The 19,364-nt window shown below is 36.3% G+C and overlaps 2 protein-coding genes across 2 annotated transcripts; both read right to left on the bottom strand.

Moving 5' to 3' along the window:
• Nucleotides 1-2: 2 nt before the first annotated feature.
• LOC140851248 (L-type lectin-domain containing receptor kinase IX.1-like) lies at nt 3-3,919 on the bottom strand. Its single transcript, XM_073242810.1, is given in 3 exon segments — nt 3-248; nt 2,333-2,563; nt 2,565-3,919. Coding segments are annotated over 3 exon segments (1,830 nt in total). The 5' UTR covers nt 3,918-3,919.
• Nucleotides 3,920-5,712: 1,793 nt separating this feature from the next.
• LOC105049487 (L-type lectin-domain containing receptor kinase IX.1-like) lies at nt 5,713-15,997 on the bottom strand. Its single transcript, XM_073242809.1, has 4 exons — nt 15,986-15,997; nt 12,565-14,185; nt 10,859-11,258; nt 5,713-6,130 (listed from the first exon to the last, which is right to left on the bottom strand). The coding sequence occupies exons 1-4, from the start codon at nt 15,995-15,997 to the stop codon at nt 5,713-5,715; spliced, it is 2,451 nt and encodes an 816-aa protein (XP_073098910.1).
• Between the last annotated feature and the right edge of the window lie 3,367 nt (nt 15,998-19,364).

The following is a 19,364-nucleotide window of genomic DNA, read 5'->3' as shown; positions in this document are numbered from 1 at the left end:
CCTTATGATGGCCTTAGTTCGTAATGTGGGTAAGTGCACCATAGCCCAACAATTAGCAAGCACTCCATTTGTTGCTCATCAAACTCCATTTTTAACCTTTCATCTGCTGCATTTAGATGCATTCTTATCCCATAAAGCTTCCAAATCCACTCAACCAAATTCATTTCACCATACTTTAATGCAATTGGCTTTCTACCACTTGCAATTTCTAATATTACTACTCCAAAGCTATAGACATCGGACTTCTTTTGCAAGCTTTACCTGTAAAATATTATATTTGATTTAGTATGAAAAATAAATTTGCATAATTATGAATGCTCATGTTCAATTAAAGAAAAATAAATATGTCATAGCACCGCAATTAAGACATATTAATCCTGACTATATTCTAAACATGCATATTAGTCTTTCTAAATAAATTCAAACAAGAATATTTGTTAATTTTGTAATTAAGTTGGAGATAAAAATTTAATTGTTATGGATGACTCTACGATGATTTAATATATTTATTTCAAACAAACACATTATAAGCAAGGAAACTAGTCAATTTCATATGGTGCATTATATGTAGCTAGTTATTATCTACGTGTAAAAGTATAACACAACTAAATATTTTAGACGTAGCTTTATCAAAAAAAAAAAAAAATGCAGAATAAAATTTGAATTTCTTTGATTTTGTCCTTTGTCTCAGTGGTAATTAATTATGATAAATTTATTGGCCAAGAGTCCTCAATCCCTCCAACCAGTCCCCGAAAACCTAAAAAGATTTAAATCAGGACACCAGAGGTGATCAATGATGACAATAATAATAAAAAATAATGCTTATTAGGCTGCACAACCAATGTTTTCATCCAGCTTTCTATCTAACATCATGGATGATGTAATTTAGACAGTTCAGTAATATATCCCCCTGATAAAAAAAAAAAAAAAAAAACACCCGATATATGTACACGAAGCACACCGCCTGAGGGGCGACAGAACAGAGTCTATTTAAATAATTAAAAATTTAAATTAGATTCAATTCAAAATATTTGAACTCAAAATTTAATTTAAAATTAATTAAATTTTAATATTCAAAATCAAATATGGTTCTATCAAAAAAAAAAAAAAATAATAGACGTGATCAATTAAACTTGATTTGAATATTAACTGAGGTATCTTGGAGCTTCAATTCGAGTTTTGATCGTAACTAAAAAATATAACTAAAAATTAAATATTAAATCAAATTAAAAATATATAAATATTATATTTTAAAATATTAAATTAATAATATGTATTATATATAAAATATAATAATATCAACAATATATATATATATATATAGTTAGGCACATAAGCTTTTGAGCAACTATTTAGCTACCTTAATTTGATTTAAAAAATTATACAATCTTTTCTAACTCAATTCAAATTCAATAATAATCAAATCGAACTGAATTTAAATTTGAATTGAATCCAAACAGCACTATCTGCTCAGCTCATTTGCTTCCACGACGGCAACCCCCACAAATTGCGTCCCAGCTCTCCAGCCATGTAGCACAAGGAACTTGGCATGAATGTAAGCGGAGAGCACGACCGCACCGATTCTTTGTGAATGCTTTTCTTAATGAGGTTCGGGTACATCCGCATTTGGTATTATTAAAATTTAATCTTTAGTTTGGTATCACAACCCAAGCAATAGACAAAAATTTTTATTACGTTCGGTCCAATCCATGTGCAGACTTTATCATTTTTTTAAAACTAAATATCCGAAAAGAGCACGTGGCTTATTCCCTACCCACAACTTATTCGTTAATCTGGAAAGGAAGAACCAAATCCGAGATGCTGTCGCGGCACACACAGTGGAAGGACCTTTAGAATCTGTGGCTTTCCATTAAACAAAGAAAAAAGAATATCTATAAGGTTACATGCTGCTAGCGTGGGAATATTGACCGTAGTCAATGTTAGATGGAGTTTCTTTTATCTTTATTGCGTGCCAAATGCAAGAATAAGGTGTGTTACCAATACAGGACCTGCATTTTTGGACGGAGACGGGCTTGAAGCCTGCTCTTCATTGATCTAATATTGAGTTACATATAGCAAGCACAGAAGTGAATTAGCTTTGATGCATGTCGGACAATTTGATCGTCAACAGATTATTGGCTGCAATTCATGCAATATTGTGACACGCACTTCTCGGACATATCCGGTCAAACCTTTCTCTCTCTAAAGGGAGAAAAAAGGGGGTGTAAATGATAACCTTATATATATATCTAGCTGAGCTAAAACAATTAGATTTAATTTCTATTTTTATTTTTAATTCCAATAATATCTTCTTATGAAATGCATCATAGAAATTTATATTACCTGTAAAGGCATATTCAGGTGCCATGTATCCCCGGGTCCCTGCCAACACTGTGGTTGTGGAGTCGCCATCATGATCCACAAGCTTTGCCAAACCAAAATCGCCGAGTTTAGCGTTGAATTCTGCATCCAGCATCACGTTGCTTGGCTTCACATCTCTGTGGACGACGCACTGCTCCCACTCCTCATGAAGATAGAGCAACGCGGAGGCCAATCCCAAAGCAAATCTTATACCTCTCTGGCCATGCAAGCAAATTCTCCCTGTGGCGTAGATGGTAATCAAGGCTTTGGTTGGGCATGTACTCGTAGACAAGCAGCAGGTCATTCTTTTCATGACAGTAGCCAACCAGCTGCACAAGATTGCGATGCCTTAGCCGACTTATGATGGTGACTTCTGATAAGTATTCTTTGGTCCCTTGCTTGGAACCTCTGGATATCCTTTTGACGGCCACTTCGAGATTCGAGCCACGCAATGCTCCCTTGTAGACGCCCCCGAATCCTCCCTCCCCAAGCTTCCCCTCCTCTGTAAAATTTTTGGTTGCAGTCACAAGTACACTGTAAGGAATTCTCCTTGGTCCGCCACTTCTCTCAAATGCATCATTGATCAATGAATCGATGGTCATCTCCACTACTTGTTCCGTCGCTGAGCTGCCCTTTTTACATTGACGATATCTGAAAACACATACAAAACCAAACCCACATGCCACGACCCCAGCGCCAATGGCGGACGCCAAGGCTTTATAGTTTGAATGACTCAAGTTGGTTTGATCCAAATCCGTGGAAGAGAAATTCCACGATCGAATGCGATGGGACTCGATCTTGTTACCTGTTGCAGCTGAGAAGCCAATGACTCCTTTATCAGGCAAGACCTCCCTCAAGTCAACAACATGAGAGATGCTCCAATACCTCGTAGCATCTGAGGTATTTCGAAGAGAGACACTCAAATTTTTAGTACTAGCAGTGTAGCAAACGCATGCATCAAAGACATGCTGTCTGATGCTAGCTTGCAAGTCCACATGCGCCACGGAAAAGATGGTGTGGACGTCGATTCCCACATGATTGGAGCTTGAATCGTCGTATTCAACGTTTTTGAAGCTATCAAACTCGATGGCCACAATTGTATTGTTTCTGGTTTTGTTGGCACCAAAAGTACTAAACAGACCAAGAGTCCCACCATATGAATTCTCCGGGATCTCAGAAGGATACGGCGAGAGGAAGAAGGCGAGCCCATCGGCACTTGCACTACTGCTGAAGTCGCCCATCTTGAAGGAGAAACACGTAGAAAAGTTGATGACTGAGGTGTTGTCATGGAAGAGGACTGGGTCAGGATATGTGACTCTGCCTACACTCCTTTGAAGGGAGGAAGGGGAAGAGTCGGCTTGGTTCTTAGTGAGCTGGATGACGGTGCCATCGAAGAAGGCATCGGCCTGGTAACGTAGGTTTGGTTTGTCCAGAGAACTACCAGAGAAGTTGAAGGAGAGTGGGCTGGCAAGGGGGATTAGGATGAATGAGAATTGGAAGAGGAAAACCAAGATTTGGAGAGTGGGAAGAAGAGTTCCAGAGTTGGACAGAGCCATGCTTGTGCTTGTAGTGTGAGAAGCATTATTCTTTCTTCAGACATTTGGAGCTTTATGAAGCTGCCAATGGTGGTGCCTCATCGTTGACCAACAAAAGGGCATTCAGCGGTCTTCGATATCTTACTTTTCTAAAAGAGGATTAATCGTGGAAAGCATCATTAAGGAGACTCAAGGACCCAACCAAGAAAAGAAAGAAGCATCAAGGAGAAATTAAATTGGACAGAAAAATAAGATAATGATTGAAATGATTCCGTTAACCCTAGTTGCTAGGGTGGTGGTCCATCAAGTTGGTGTTCCACCTAAATAATTGCATTTATAACATAAAGAGTCTTAGTTATAAAGCTGCAAATGAGCAAATAGTTCAAGAGAAAGTCAGACTCGGCTGCAGGCTATCAATTATATTTGACAATTTGAGGAGAATATTTTGATCATCTAATAACTTAGTAATTTAATTATCAATATCTTGTTGATAGGATTTGGATATGACCGACATCTAGCCATAATCTAATAAACAAACGGATAGTAATTTACTTGCATAAGTATATAAATTTATTTATTATCAATAAAACTTTAATACCTCTTTCCTATAAATAGTAATGCAAGGGATGGTTAGTCCACCATTCGTTCAAAAATTAAATAAATATATCAAAATAAATAGAAGAAAAAAAAAATACAAAAAAGCTCCCAACCAAGGTCTCAAAAATTAGGAGGGAGTAGGAAATATGAGAAGGAATATGAATGAGAAGATATAAATGAAGCATCAAAGAGAGTATGATTCTTTTTACCAAAAAAAAAAAATGCTTGGATCTTGCTTCTGAGAGTAGACCAAGAGGAGATGAAGAAGTAGCCAATTAACTCCAAAAGGATAATTAGCCAATAGGAGAAGGGTAAGAAATATAAGTCAAGCCTAACACCTTCTCTCATATGTGAATTGGACTATGGATGTTGAGGAACCAGAATGATTGGAATGGATCAAGACAATAACCAAGTCAATAAAATAAATGATTAGCATTATAGAGGTTCAAACACATGACCTACAACAAATTTATGTTCTAATAATACCATGTCCAGCAGCCAATCGATCTTTAAGCCTAATGCTATATCCTTCCATCATAGTCCAGCGCTATACTTTTTATTCACCTTCAAACAGTAATATAACAGTAGCAAAAGTCCTTAAATATTAAGGGAACTAGACCTAAGCTACTCTTAATCCTTCATTTGATCCTCGTCATTGATTAGATACCATTGGCACATCTACATATATCATCCTTGTTGCCATTGAAAACTCAAAGCTTTTTTTTTCCAACTAACATAGTTCACTACAACCCTGATCAGTTCCTTGGTGCTTATCTATTATTTTTTTTCTTTTTTTGATAATTTTTTTTTATCTTCTTATTTTACCATTCTCTTTGTTTGTCACAATAAGATACTTATTTCATTTTTCCAAAGGAAAGCCATGCAGATTAACTCCATTAAGCATAGCATCCTTGCAATTGAGCCGTTCTCTCATAGCTGGATTGAAGTATAGATCAAGAGATCGGTGAGGAGAGCTGTCAAAATGGACTGATCCAGTCCTAACCCACATGGGCTGTGATTATGTGAGCCGGGTCTGACTCGGCCCACTTGTTAAAATGGGCTATTAAAATCTAGTCCAGCCCTAGCCCACGTGGGCTATGAGTTATGACTGAGCCAGACCACATCCTTTTTTCTTTTTTTTCCTTTTTTTTTAGGATCGGAGTCCGTTCCCCTATTGGCTGTCACCACCCACGCCACACGCCATAAGTCCGCTCCCCTATCACCGCCCAACGCTGCTGCTTCTTTCCTCCGGAGACCATTGGGAGGGAGGGGCACCGAGGACTGCCGAGAGGAGAAGGGAGGGGGGTGGGGAGGGGCACCGTGGACTGTCGAGAGGAGGGAGGGACGGTGGTACATCAGGAAGGAGTGGGACGGGCTGAGCGGAGGAGGAAGGGCCGTCGGGGATCAAGAGGGAGAGGGAGGGGCTCGCACCGGGGATCGAGAGGGAGAGGGAGGGGGTTCTCGTGCTGGAGACTAAGAGGAAAGTTGGGGCATGTGTGGGGAGGGGCACGGGGACCGCCGACTGTGTAGAGGAAGACGAAGGGGCGGCGGTATGCCGGAGAGGAGGAGGGGGTGGGCCGAGAGGAGGAGGGAGAGTCGTTGGGGACCGAGAGGGAGAGGGAGAGGGAGGGTGTAGGCTGGCCCACAAGTTGATCCAGTCCTAATTTTGATTCAACTTATGGGCCATGGGGGTCGGACTAAAAAGTCTACTTATATAAATGGATCAAAATTTTTCTGTTCGAGCCGATTTATTTTTAAGGCCAAATGGATTAGCCCACGAACCTGATCCATTCTGACAGGCAGTCGAGTCAGGGACAAAAGCTTTTTTCTCAAATGATACAATAAGCAAGTCTGCTGCACTCCGCTCCATAGAGGTCAATTCTTAATTTGCGTGCCTTAAAGTCAAAAAAAAAAATAATCAGAAGGATGCGTTCAACTTTTCATAAAGAGTGGTTTACCAAAAAAAAAAAAAATAAGACTTCTCATAAATAGTGGTGATGGAATCTTGGAATGTGGAATTTGATTAGTTAATGCAAGCGTTCATTGGAGAACTTTTTTTTTCTTTTTGGCACAATAAACTTTTTCATAAAAGACATGACTAGTGGACCTTTGATAATAGTCCAAATTAGCAATTGTGCTCAGTCTTGATCAACTCTGGTATAGTTTTTAATTAGCTAGTGCTGTCAAGAAATGCTTGAACCTTAACTAATTGTTTGACATCTAGTTGGAAAGACATACAAACTCTGTAAATTCTATGATTCAAAGAAAACATTTCTCATATATTGAACTTGCTCTTTGAGCAACTAGTGGTCGGCAATAGATGATGTCCTAAAATATTTTTTTTTATGTCTTTGACTCATCCACGATCACCTCTCCTATTACAATGGCAATATTATTCGTGCCATATAATACTTTATTAAATAATAACTATTACTCATGTCATACAATCGTTGCCATCCCGGCAAAAAGAAAAAAAAAAAGAAAAAGAAAAACACAGAATGATATGGTTAGCGTAATGATTGTCAAATAACAAATTAGATTCCACTGGTAGAATATCTTTTGAAATAGTGGGCATTATGTAAAGTCTAAATATTACGTACATAGCACCCTTCAAAACTATTAATATAATGACCATCACAGATTTGTAATTGCCATTATTTTAGAGGAGGATCTAACTTTTCCAATGTAGTTGGATGTGCAACTTGTTTGACGCTGCAACCTGTTGACATTGTAACAAGCACTACATACCTGTTGACATTTGTAATTTCCAAAAAGGTACCTTACCAAAATTAATGTCACGTAAATTTAGGACTCATCTAGTATTGCTTTTGTTTCTTGTTATTATTCTCGAAAGTCCAATGATATGCTTTGAATTGGATCAAAATGACAACGGAACTCTTTGTTTTTCTTCAATTATTTGTAAAACCTTTTTTTTTGGTAAGAAATTATTTGTAAAACCTTTAAAAAGCCTTTCATGGTAAAGATTATTGCTTTTAGAAAAGAGCAAAAACAAAAACAATGAATGATATATAGAATTTTTGTGCCAAATAAACATCAATCTTCATTTAATGTTTGGTATTATGGAGATAAAAATACAAAAACAACATTAATACCAAAGTAGGCCCGTAGCTTTGTTTTCTTAATCAACAAGGTATAAAACTTGCATTACACGAGTGCACGTGCAATGCGCCTCTAAAAGGCAGTCATTGGCGTCCGGAAGGTGGGAACCAGGGGAGGGGCGAACAACCGGAGAAGGTGGTCCTCACAAACAACAATAAAAAATATTTCTGCTTATAACCTTTATTCTCCAAGTTTTCTTATGATTTCTCTTGGAATGTGGTCTTTGATCATTACAAATAATATCAAAGTATATCAAGCTCATTTCTTGTATAGATTACGAGACACTACAGTACCAATCTTTTTGGAATTGATCATGTGTCGTAGAATGGTGTTTTTGAGTTGTATCGGATTATATATGCTTGGATCTATATCTCAGTGAAAATATTAGAATTTAAATCATAAAGTACATGAGGATTCATGCAAATATATATTTGATTCTATATTGATTGCACAATAGAAATATCTAAAATATATATATATGGCGTGCATCAATGCCACAATATACAAATAATACTTTCAGATTAATCTTTTTTAGGTTTTAGTCCCAGATACCTATGTCATAGCTACAGTGTATATATAACATAGTCTACATCAGGTATAAAATTAGCACGCAAGATCCAATATGAACTTGAGATGATTCCACAAGATCTAAGTTGTCATTAATTGAGATGTAGTAGAGGAATCATATAAACACAACACCCTCTACGCAGATCACACCAAGTCCTTTCCATCTAGCCAACTACGTAACAGCAAAGTTTTCTAATAACAGTAAATAATTAACAAGCAATTTTTAGGCATAACTGAACCTTGGTTCTTAAAAGGACAGCAGCATTTCATTATAATAAATCAAATTCCTGCTATTTTTTGTAAATAACAAGCTGAAGAATTAACAAATATGGATGGTGCATGTCAGCATTCTAATTCAATGCTAGTTGCAATAGGCTGGTGGACTACTAGTTGATTTTTTTTTTTTCAAACTATCTTACTTTCCATGGTTTGAAGTATATTCGTCGAATTCAATACTTTTATTGGCTGATGCCGGCAAATTTTTACCGTGTATTCTGACATCATTTGAAATCTAAAGATGCCAATATAATGTATTATTAGCAACAAACTATATTTTAGACCTCAAAAGGTGTCACTTGTAGATTAAGGCTAAAAATAGTCCTTACAAAATTAGAGTTCAGTTGGCTAACTACACCTTATACATTATTAGCATTTCTACTCTATGTCATGTCATTGTGCATCTCCAAGCACCCAACGCAATATTTAATGCAAAAAAGATCAAAAGGTCAGCAACATATGTATGATGCATCAAACTATTTTTTCAGGATGGGGAAACCACCATCCAGGTTCTCAGATTCCTCCTGATAACAGAACACATGAATTTTGACTGCCATAGCTTCCAAGAAATATCGAGTAAAACTAAGAGTTATCCTGCTTGCTAGAAGAGAGAAAGCTTCGGGATCACCTTTTCAAGCCAGATAGCAAGCGATCACTCAGCAATGGTACTGCCAACCGGGAATAAGTATCTATCCCTTATGGAATTGAACCCATGTCTTCGACATGCAAAATAGGATGGAGCTATATGCAAGCCAATGCCAAGCACTTTGACTTTTTATTTTTTAATTAAGATGAAGCATTATATTTATAAGTTTAGATGCAATCAATGTTGATGCAAAGGATTGAAAGTTTCTGTGGAGTTACCAGTGAAATGCAAGCAAGTTACCTACAAAGTGTTGTATATCCAAATTTTTCAAAAATTTTCACCATAACCGTTGGCAGATAACCCCAGATTTGTTACTACACTTTGATGCAATTATGTAACGAACAATTGTCTACTCTATGTCTATTCAATAATTCCATTATGTAATATACTCTGTCTTTTGGTTTTATTGATTACAGTTGATACATATACCTTTATTTTGACAGACTCTATACTTCTTGCAATTCAATAAATACCAATTCCATTAATAAAGTTTTGGGTGGCTTTTGCTTCCCCTGGTATCAAGAAAAAAAAAAAATCTTGTTAACATACCACTGTTCTTCGGTAAAAATATTACGTAATCTATTCCACAAATATACTATATATGTGCTATTTATTAAATGTTTAATGTGAGAAAATATGGTTTTGTTTATTTGAGAATTATGAATGCTTGATGTATTATAGTTTGCATCTTTCTTTCTTTCTCTTTTGTATTTTGAGAATGAGCTGAAGAGTGGGATGCCAACTGGCAAAATTTGATAGCCAATATACATCTTGAAATTGTATGCAGTTATTGTTATCGTGTTCCATGCACCATAGATGAGATAAATCTTAAAATTTATCAACTTTGAAGCAAAAACCTTCAAGAAAACAAATCAAATGAGGAAAGAACATGGGCTTCCTTCATAGAAAAATCAAATTGCCCATCAACAACCACAACAAAGAGGGACAACACCAAAATTACCTAAAACTCTCGGTCCAACATAACCAATATCCAAGTGAAATTCAAAGAAATACCTCAGAGCCCTCTTGAAGCCATACCAGAATCGATCCAATCTACGGCAAAACATTGCCAATAGTGCCATTCAGATTAGAGACGAGATAGCCCAAATCCATGGGCCCAAATCCACAGGCTTAGAGAGGGAAGACCGAAGTAGAGGGATTGGAGTGGAGCAATTTTGATAAAGGTGTTTGTGAAATGGTTAAGAGAGAGGAAATTTAATTATATATGTCATTCAGAATGGTGGCGTCATGATGTTGGAGGCTAACATGGTAAAGGATTACATCAAGCAAATGGAGTAACTTGAGGGATTAAACTAATTTTTTCTTTTAATAGAGGGCATCAAAGTGGAACTTGGACAAAATCAAGGGGACAAAAGTATAGTCATCTCTTATAAATTGGCAAGTGACAAGTAAAAGGTTCAGATGTGGCATCTTGCAAAGCATCATTGTCACACAATCATCCTCTATATGTATGTAAAAAATGAAAACCTCAATTATCTAATTTCATATAACCTATATCATCATAAAATTCTAATATTACATACAAACCAAAAACATCACTTTTTGGTTAGATCCTTTTACATATACAATTGTGGGAGAAGATCAAAAATAACATTAACAAGTAAAACTCACAAGCTCAATATGTATGAGACAGTACCAACTGTAAGGCCAAAATATAACTTGCAAATCTAATATATAATATGACGTTAACATCAGGATCTCTTGCCACAAAATTACCACCCTTTAGCCTTCTAACTTGATTGAGTTTGGAATACTAGGATGGCTACTATAAAGATCAGAGATATCAACCAAAGGAGAACGTAAAAAAATCGGAAGAGACATGTTAGGTGACAGAGTCGGTAGTGGAGCATCAAATTTTAGAACATTAATGGCTTGTCTTATTGATGGCCTTAGCTCATAATCTAGGTGAGTGCACCATAGCCCAACAATCAGCAAGCACTCCATTTGTAGCTCATCAAACTGCATCTTTAAATTTTCATCTGTAGCATTTAGGTGTATTCCTTTTCCATAAAGCTTCCGAACCCAATTTACTAAATCCATTTCACCATGCTTTATTGCAATCGGCTTTCTACCGCAAACAATTTCTAATATTACTACTCCAAAGCTATAGACATCGGACTCTTTACAAGCTTTACCTGTAAAATTTTTCATTGATCAGTACAAAAAATAAATTTATATAAATATGAATGCTCATTTTTAATTAAAGAAAAAATATAAATATGTCATCACTTTACAATTAAGAAACATTAATCCTTTCTAGATTCCAAACATATAGATACGAGTCTTTCCAAATAAATTCAAGCAAGAATATTTGTTAATTCTGTAACTAATTAATTAGCCATGAAAATTGGATTAATTGTTATGGATATACGGTGATTTAAGATATTTATTTCAAACAAACATATCATAAATATCCAAAGAAACCGGCAAATCTTATACAAAACTAGTTATTGTCTACGTACAAAAGCACAACACTGCTAAAAATTTTAGATGTAGAATAAATTTTGAATGTATTTGATTTATCCTTTGTCTCAATGGTAGATAATTATAATAAATTTATAGATCAACAGTCCCACATACCTCCAACCTGCAGTCCTTGAAAATAGAACAAATTCCCTTTGCAAGCATATGACTTGGATAAAAGTAATTAAGATGCCCAACCAACGTACTCGTCCAGCTTCCAATCCATCGCACGAGTGAGTGGGGAACACCACGCACTATGAGTGGAGGACCGCTTCGCACCGTCTAACGTCGACTGAAAAGATTAATTAGTGCGATGGCCGTATCCCCTGCTCATATTCATGCCAAGTTCATCGTGCTGCATGGCTGGTGTAGTTCGCACTTTTTTGATGCTTTTCTTTTGACCATGGGAATATATTCAGACGAGTACGTCAGTTGGGCAACTTAGCATTATTTATTTATTATTATTATTGGTCATCTCTGATGACCATAGTCAATTATTCTTTTTTTTTTTTTTATTTGAGGAAAGGCAATAGTCAATGTTAGAAAAGTGGTTCTTTTATTGGTGCTGCCTACAAAATGCTACGATAAGGTCGACGTGTTGCAAGACCTGAATTTTTGGTCCGAGACAGGCTCGGAGCCTGCTCTTCATTGATCTAAGCCTGGGTTGTATATAGCAAGTACAGAAGTGGCTTAACTTTGATGCATGCATGGTAGACCATGTGATCGTCCAACAGATTATTTGCTGCACATTTTGCTCTCAATGAAGCGGTTGTGCGATGCAAAACAAACCTCCTTCATATGATCCCGTCAAACTTTTATCTCTCTCTACGGGAGGGGAAAAAAAAAAAAAAAAAGGGTAAACGATAACCCTAGAAATCTAGCTAAACTAAAATTAAACAATTAAATTAGATTTCTATATATAGTTTTTAAATTCAAATAATATACCTTCATGAAATGCATCATAAAAATTTATATTACCTGTCAAGGCATATTCAGGTGCCATGTATCCCCGGGTGCCTGCCAACACTGTCGTTGCAGACTCGCTGTCATGATCCACAAGTTTTGCCAATCCAAAATCGCCGAGTTTAGCGTTGAATTCTGCATCCAGCATCACGTTGCTTGGCTTCACATCTCTGTGGACTACGCACTGCTCCCATTCCTCATGAAGATAGAGCAATGCCGAGGCCAATCCCAAAGCAATCTTATACCTCTCTGGCCATGCAAGCAAATTCTCCTTATGGTATAGATGGTAATCCAGACTTTTGTTGGGCATGTACTCGTAGACAAGCAGCAGGTCATTCTTTTCATGACAATAGCCAACCAGCTGCACAAGATTGCGATGCCTTAGCCGACTTATGATGGTGACTTCTGATATGTATTCTTTGGCCCCTTGCTTGGAGCCTCTAGATATCCTTTTGACGGCCACTTCAAGATTCGAGCCATGCAATACTCCCTTGTAGACCCCCCCGAATCCTCCCTCCCCAAGCTTCCCCTCCTCCGTAAAATTTTTGGTTGCACTCACAAGCACACTGTAAGGAAATCTCCTTGGCCCGCCACTTCTCTGAAATGCATCATCGATTAATGAATCGATAGCCATCTCCACTTGTTCCGTCGCCGTGCTGCCCTTTTTACATCGACGATATCTGAAAGCATATACAAAACCAAACCCACATGCTACGAACCCAGCGCCAATGGCAGACGCCAAGGATTTATTAAAACTCGAATGACTCAAGTTGGTTTGACCCAAATCCGTGGAAGAGAAACTCCACGATGTAATGCGATGGGACTCGGTGTCTATACCTGTTGCAGCTGAGAAGCCAATGACGCCTTTATCAGGAAGGACTTCCCTCAGGTCAACAACATGAGAGACGCTCCAATACCTGGTAGCATCCGAGGTATTACGAAGAGAGACACTCAAATTTTTAGTACTAGCATTGTAGCAAACGCATGCATTAAAGAACTGCTGTCTGAAGCTGGCTTGCAAGTCCACATGCGCAACGGAGAAGATGGTGTGGACGTCAATTCCCACATGATTGTTGCTTGAATCATTGAACTCAACGTTTTTATGGCTATCAAACTCGATAGCCACAAGCGTACTATTTCTGGTTTTGTTGGCACCGAAAGTACTAAACAGACCAAGAGTCCCACCGGATGAATTCTTCGGGATCTCAGAAGGATACGGCGAGAGGAAGAAGGCGAGCCCATCGGCACTTGCACCAGTGCTGCTGAAGTTGCCCATCCTGAATAAGAAACACGTAGAGAAGTCGATGACTGAGGCGTCATCATAGAAGGCCACTGGCTCAGGATATGTTACTCTGCCTACACTCCATTGAAGGGAGGAAGTGGAAGAGTCGCCTTGGTTCTTGGTGAGCTGGATTTCTTCGCCATCGAAGAAGGCATCGGCCTGGTAACATAGGTTTGGCTTGTTAAGAGAATTACCAGATAAGTTGAAGGAGAGTGAGCTTGCAAGGGGGATTAGGATGGACGAGAAGTGCAAGAGGAGCACCAAGATTTGGAGAGTGGGAAGAAGGATTCTAGAATCGGAGAGAGCCATGGTGGGAGGAGCATTCGTTCCAAGGCGATTTGGAGCTTTATGAAGCTACCGATGGTGGTGCGGACCACCATGAGGGCATAAAGTGGTCCACGACATCTCTACTTTGCAGAAAGAGGATTAAGTTCGGAAAGCATCATCGGCGAGACTTCGACGATCTAACCAAGAAGACCACGAAAAGTCATCAAGTCTTTCCGCTGTTAATCCCAATTAGGGAGACTTTAATTTATCTGATTTACCAAAAAAAAATAGAAAAAGAAAGAAGTGTCAAGGAAAAACTTATTTGGATATAACGAGAGAAAATAAATTACCTAGTGGTCCTTCCGTTAAACAGACGGTAGTTTCTTTAGTCCCCGGTCTTTAGCGGATGTACATATTTATTCACCAATACATACATGATTAAAAATAATTTTGTATACATAGATATAAATGTGTGCAGAGACAATATAAGTATATAACTATATGCAGAGAGAATTAATATAACTATACGTAAGGACTTGTATAAGTATATCATAAAACTATTAGTGTATGTATATCCTATATAATTAGTATCTATATACAGGACTAAAAACTAAATGATAATAGACAAAGGACTGCATATTAAAGTGATCGAAGAAAGGACTGAGCATTAATGAATAAAAATCATATAGAGTAGGCATCAGAGAAAAAAATTATGGGACGGGCTTCCTATTTTACCATGTTTCTCTTAGTTTCGATTTAAAAAAAAAAATAAAAGTTAAAGACTCTTGCTAACGGAATTGTTAGTCTTGTAATTAAAAATAAAAAAATATAGTATTCTCTTTCTTCTTCGCTGGCATAATATGCTTTTTAGTAATATATATTATATGGCCAATTAATACATATTCATCGATTTTCTGATACATACTGTAAATTTTTTTAATGCATACTTAGCGGTGATCCAATACGCACCTTTAGATAATTCAATACATATTTTTCAAAATATGGAGTGTATCAATACATAGTACATGGCCAAATGATACACACTTAGCAAGTTAATCATCTAACAATCTAAGATATCTCCACATAAAGTGATACACAGTTTCAGAATATTATATTCATTAATATATATTATATATTATGATAATGTATACTTATCAACTTTCTAATATATATTATAAATTTTTTTGATATATATATCTAGATATGATGCAATATATATTTTCAAATAAATTGATATAGAATTTCTAGAATATATTTTTTACCTAGAGATATATATTGAAATATTGCTAGATATATATTAAAAAAATTATAGTATAGTTAAAAAGTCGATGAGTGTATATTATCTGATCATATAGCATGTAATTTGTGAGCATAATACTTTAAAAGTTATGTATCGATCAATTTGTTTGGAGGTGTGTATCAGATTGTTAAATGACTAATTTACTAAGTGTGTATCATCTGACCATATTCTGTATATTGATGAACTTCATATTTTGAAATTATGTATCAATTTATTTGAAGGTATGTAGTAACTTCTTGATAATTAATTTATTTAATATGCATCATATGACTATGTAGTACACATCGATAAAAAAATATGTGCTAAATTTTATCAAAAAAAAGTATGTACTGAAAACAAGAAAAAAAGATAATACCATATTTTTTTAATCATGAAATTAATGATTCTATTATCTTTTACTTTTATATTCATTCTTTAAGTTTGCTTTTTAAAAAAATGGGGCAAACTATAAAACCAACCCCATAATTTTTTCTCTTGTCACTGTCCCATATTATTTTTGTTCAGTATTAAGTTCCATAAGAGAAAGTAAATGGATAATTGTTCCATCCATTGATAGCCCAAAACTTACCAAACTTGACTTACTTTACCCTGCACATCATTTTGTTAACCCTATTTTCTAGGGCGGTGGCCAATCAAGTTAGCATTCTACCTAAATAATTATATTTATAATATAAAAAGGCTTGGCTATAGAGCCGCACATGAGCCAAGTAGTTTAAGAGCAGGTCAGGCTTGGCTTTTTTTGGCTACCAATGATATTTGATAATTTGAGAAGAATATTTTGATAATCTAATAGTTTGATAATTTAATAACCATTATCCTATGGATTAGATTTGGATGTGATGGACATCTAAACCAATAATCCAATTGAACAAATATAAATTTTATTCATCATTAATAAAACTTTCATACTCTTTCTTGTGATTAGTAATGCAAAAGATGACTATTCCACCATTCATTCATCAAAAAATGAAGTAAATATCCAAAATAAATTGAAGAAAAAGGAAAATTATATAGAAAAAGGTCCCAATCAACGTTTCAAAAATTTGGGGAGAGATAGGTTCTATGAAAAGAAATCTAAATAATAAGATATTAACGAAGTATCAAAGAGAAAGTGATTCCAAAACTTTGCTCTAGGGAGTAGACTAAGAGGAAACAAAGAATCATATACACAACCAAGATTAATCAATTGAGTTTAAATATGTTAAGTAGCTTAATTAACTCCAAAAATTTAATATAATATTAGAAAGGGTCAACAATGTATATCAAGCATTTTATACCTGTCTCATATATGATACGGACAGTGCATGTAGAGGAACTACAATGATTAAAATAAGTTAAGATAATAGCCAGGTTGATTAAATAAACAATTAGCATAAAAGAGATCACTCCAATGAACCTTTATTTTGATCCTATATATGTTGAGTAGCCAATTGATCTCTGTTTACACCACATCCAAGCCAACTATGATCTAAAGGTGGATACATTAAGGGAAGTGTAGGACAAGATACCAAGGATACAAGCTGAGTAACTGTGATGGAGATCAAGAGGATAAGAGATATCAGCTTAGGTGTTTACACCATATCTTTACTCAAGGTAGCACCTAAAAGACAGGTGCTCATTTAGTAGTATGGTGGAGTCAGAATATGATAGATATAATAGGATTTTAGATGATCTTAATAGAGTTACAAGATCGGAGTGATAGGATACCATAGTGAAAATGGTCAAATTGATCAAAAGACATGACAGCATAAGCTAAACAAGGAAGACAATCAGGATAAACTGCAATGAAAAAGACTAAAAGAAGGTTGGTAACAAGTGGATGTCAATTTAGTGCATTTATTAGCCTGATGGACAGTACATAGTCCAACCAATTTGATGAACATGGAAAGTGAGAGGACAGTTGGCATTAGTTGCTAGAATTGTTAGAAGGCCCAATGGAGGCTTCCATCATTAGAATAGATTGTTACCATGCAATTTATCTTTTAGTTTAAAAAGCAGATAAACTCTAAAGACCTTTTGACATATCAATGGATCTATTTTTTCTTTAATTTACCTTTATGTTTCTTGTTCTTACTTTACTAGTAGGACTCTAATCTACTATCAAAGTACTAGTAGTAGAAGATCATTTCAATAATAGTCCTGCTACACCCTTGTTCTATCCAATCCATGTTTTTTCGAACAACTTTCGTCATCTTTCTTTCAATCCTACCATTCTATGTTTGATTAATCCAATGCCAGTAATACATCCACACATCTACTTTGATGTAGGCTTGTGATCCCATCCTGATAGTGAAGAGAACAATCCCAAAAGCTTAAGGCAATAGTGAAAGGACCGACAACGTATATAAAGCTCAATAAAGCATGCCTCTTTTCCTTCTCTTTCTTTCTGTTTTTTTTTTTTCCAAAGGTAAGCATGCCACAGAACTACTAAATTCCACTTTGTCCACACATTTCATAGATTTTTATTATTCAATAATGCAATTTATATATGAATGTTGCATGTTATTAGGTTAACACATCATCTTTAGGATTCAAATAAATATCAATTTAGGGTAATTTGTATGAGGCAAGGCATGCCCAACAATTTGAATTTGACTAGTTTATACAAGGGGGTCTCTCTTTTCTTTCAAAAATAAAACTAATAAATAAACAAACCATCAATCTAATGAAAACTAGAATATATGGTCATGAATAATGCCATAGTAGTTGTTTGCTAGTAGGTGAAACAACTCAGAATTATAGCAAAAGAAATATTATAAATGAAAGATTTTATTATTTGCTAGTAGCCTCTGTTGGTTGGGACAGTAGGCTCTGGTTGCCATGATCCCCGTTTCAGCTCAGCTTTGAGAGCAATGACTTGGTAAATTCAGATTGTCTCCATCTCCCTTGAATGCTTATTTATTGGCTGTGAAAAAATGAAAAAAATTACAGTCAATTGTGTGTTAAATACATGTGGTGCTATATGTCATTGTTTGACTAGAGATAAATGGACTGAAAATTTTTTAACAAAAGTGTTGGATATGACTTGATTTATAAGCCTCCAAGAGCTAATTAAATAGGGATCTTTCTTCTGCAGTGAAGTGAGAGGGATGCAACGAGTGAAATCAGTTCAGATCTAAATTAACTTATTTTATTATATATATCACTTGTAACCTTAAAAGAAAAATATAATTAAGTGTTCTAGATATTGGATATATTGAGGGATAGAGTTTGAGAGGATGTCTTGCTCTCTAGATGTTTATTTAAAATTTTGATCAGATGTTTATTTCATCTTCCTGATGGAGGAAAGTCATGCAGATTAGCTCTAGACTGGATTTTGTATCTTTACAACTTAGCTATGGCTAGATTCAAGTACAGATTAAGAGATCGGTGAGGGAAGCAATCTAAATCGTGGACAGAAATTTTATTCAAATGGTAGAGTAAGCAAGTTTTGTAATAACCCAGAATTAAAAAAAAAAAAAATAGAGGAGGAGGAAGACTCCTAATCGGAGTCTTCTTCCTCTCCGTTTATGACGAAATCGGACCGATAGAGTCCGATCAGAGGTAGAAAATCTCCCCAATAAAACCCTCCTTCCCTCCCTTATGTCTCTGCAATTGGTTTTGGAGAGATTTTTAAGAAATTAAGAGATTTTTTCAAGAGGATCCGCGGGTTCTTAGATAGGAAAAAGGGGTTCGCCGGAGCTCTTCTCAACCGCTGGAGCAAGGTAAGCCCCTCTCCTTCTTCCTCTCCCTCTTCCCTTTCTCCCCTGGCCCAAAGCCTCGCCGCCGGCCACCGTCTTTGTCGAAAATCAGTCGCAAAAGAATCCCCTGTTTCTGAATCTTCCTTTGATTTTTGCCGGCCGAACCTTGCCGCTGGCCGTCCATTGCCCACCGCCGCCTCCACCTGTTGCCGGATCTCTGGCCAAGCCGTCGGAGCCCAAGCCACCGAGGGGGGGGACCTCGCGGTCCTCCCTTGTTTCAGCCAAG

This window comes from Elaeis guineensis, chromosome 8, assembly GCF_000442705.2.
Source record: "Elaeis guineensis isolate ETL-2024a chromosome 8, EG11, whole genome shotgun sequence".
Lineage (NCBI taxonomy): Eukaryota > Viridiplantae > Streptophyta > Magnoliopsida > Arecales > Arecaceae > Elaeis > Elaeis guineensis.
The sequence above is the reverse complement of the archived record's forward strand: the minus strand, read 5'-3'. Positions and strand labels throughout refer to the sequence as shown.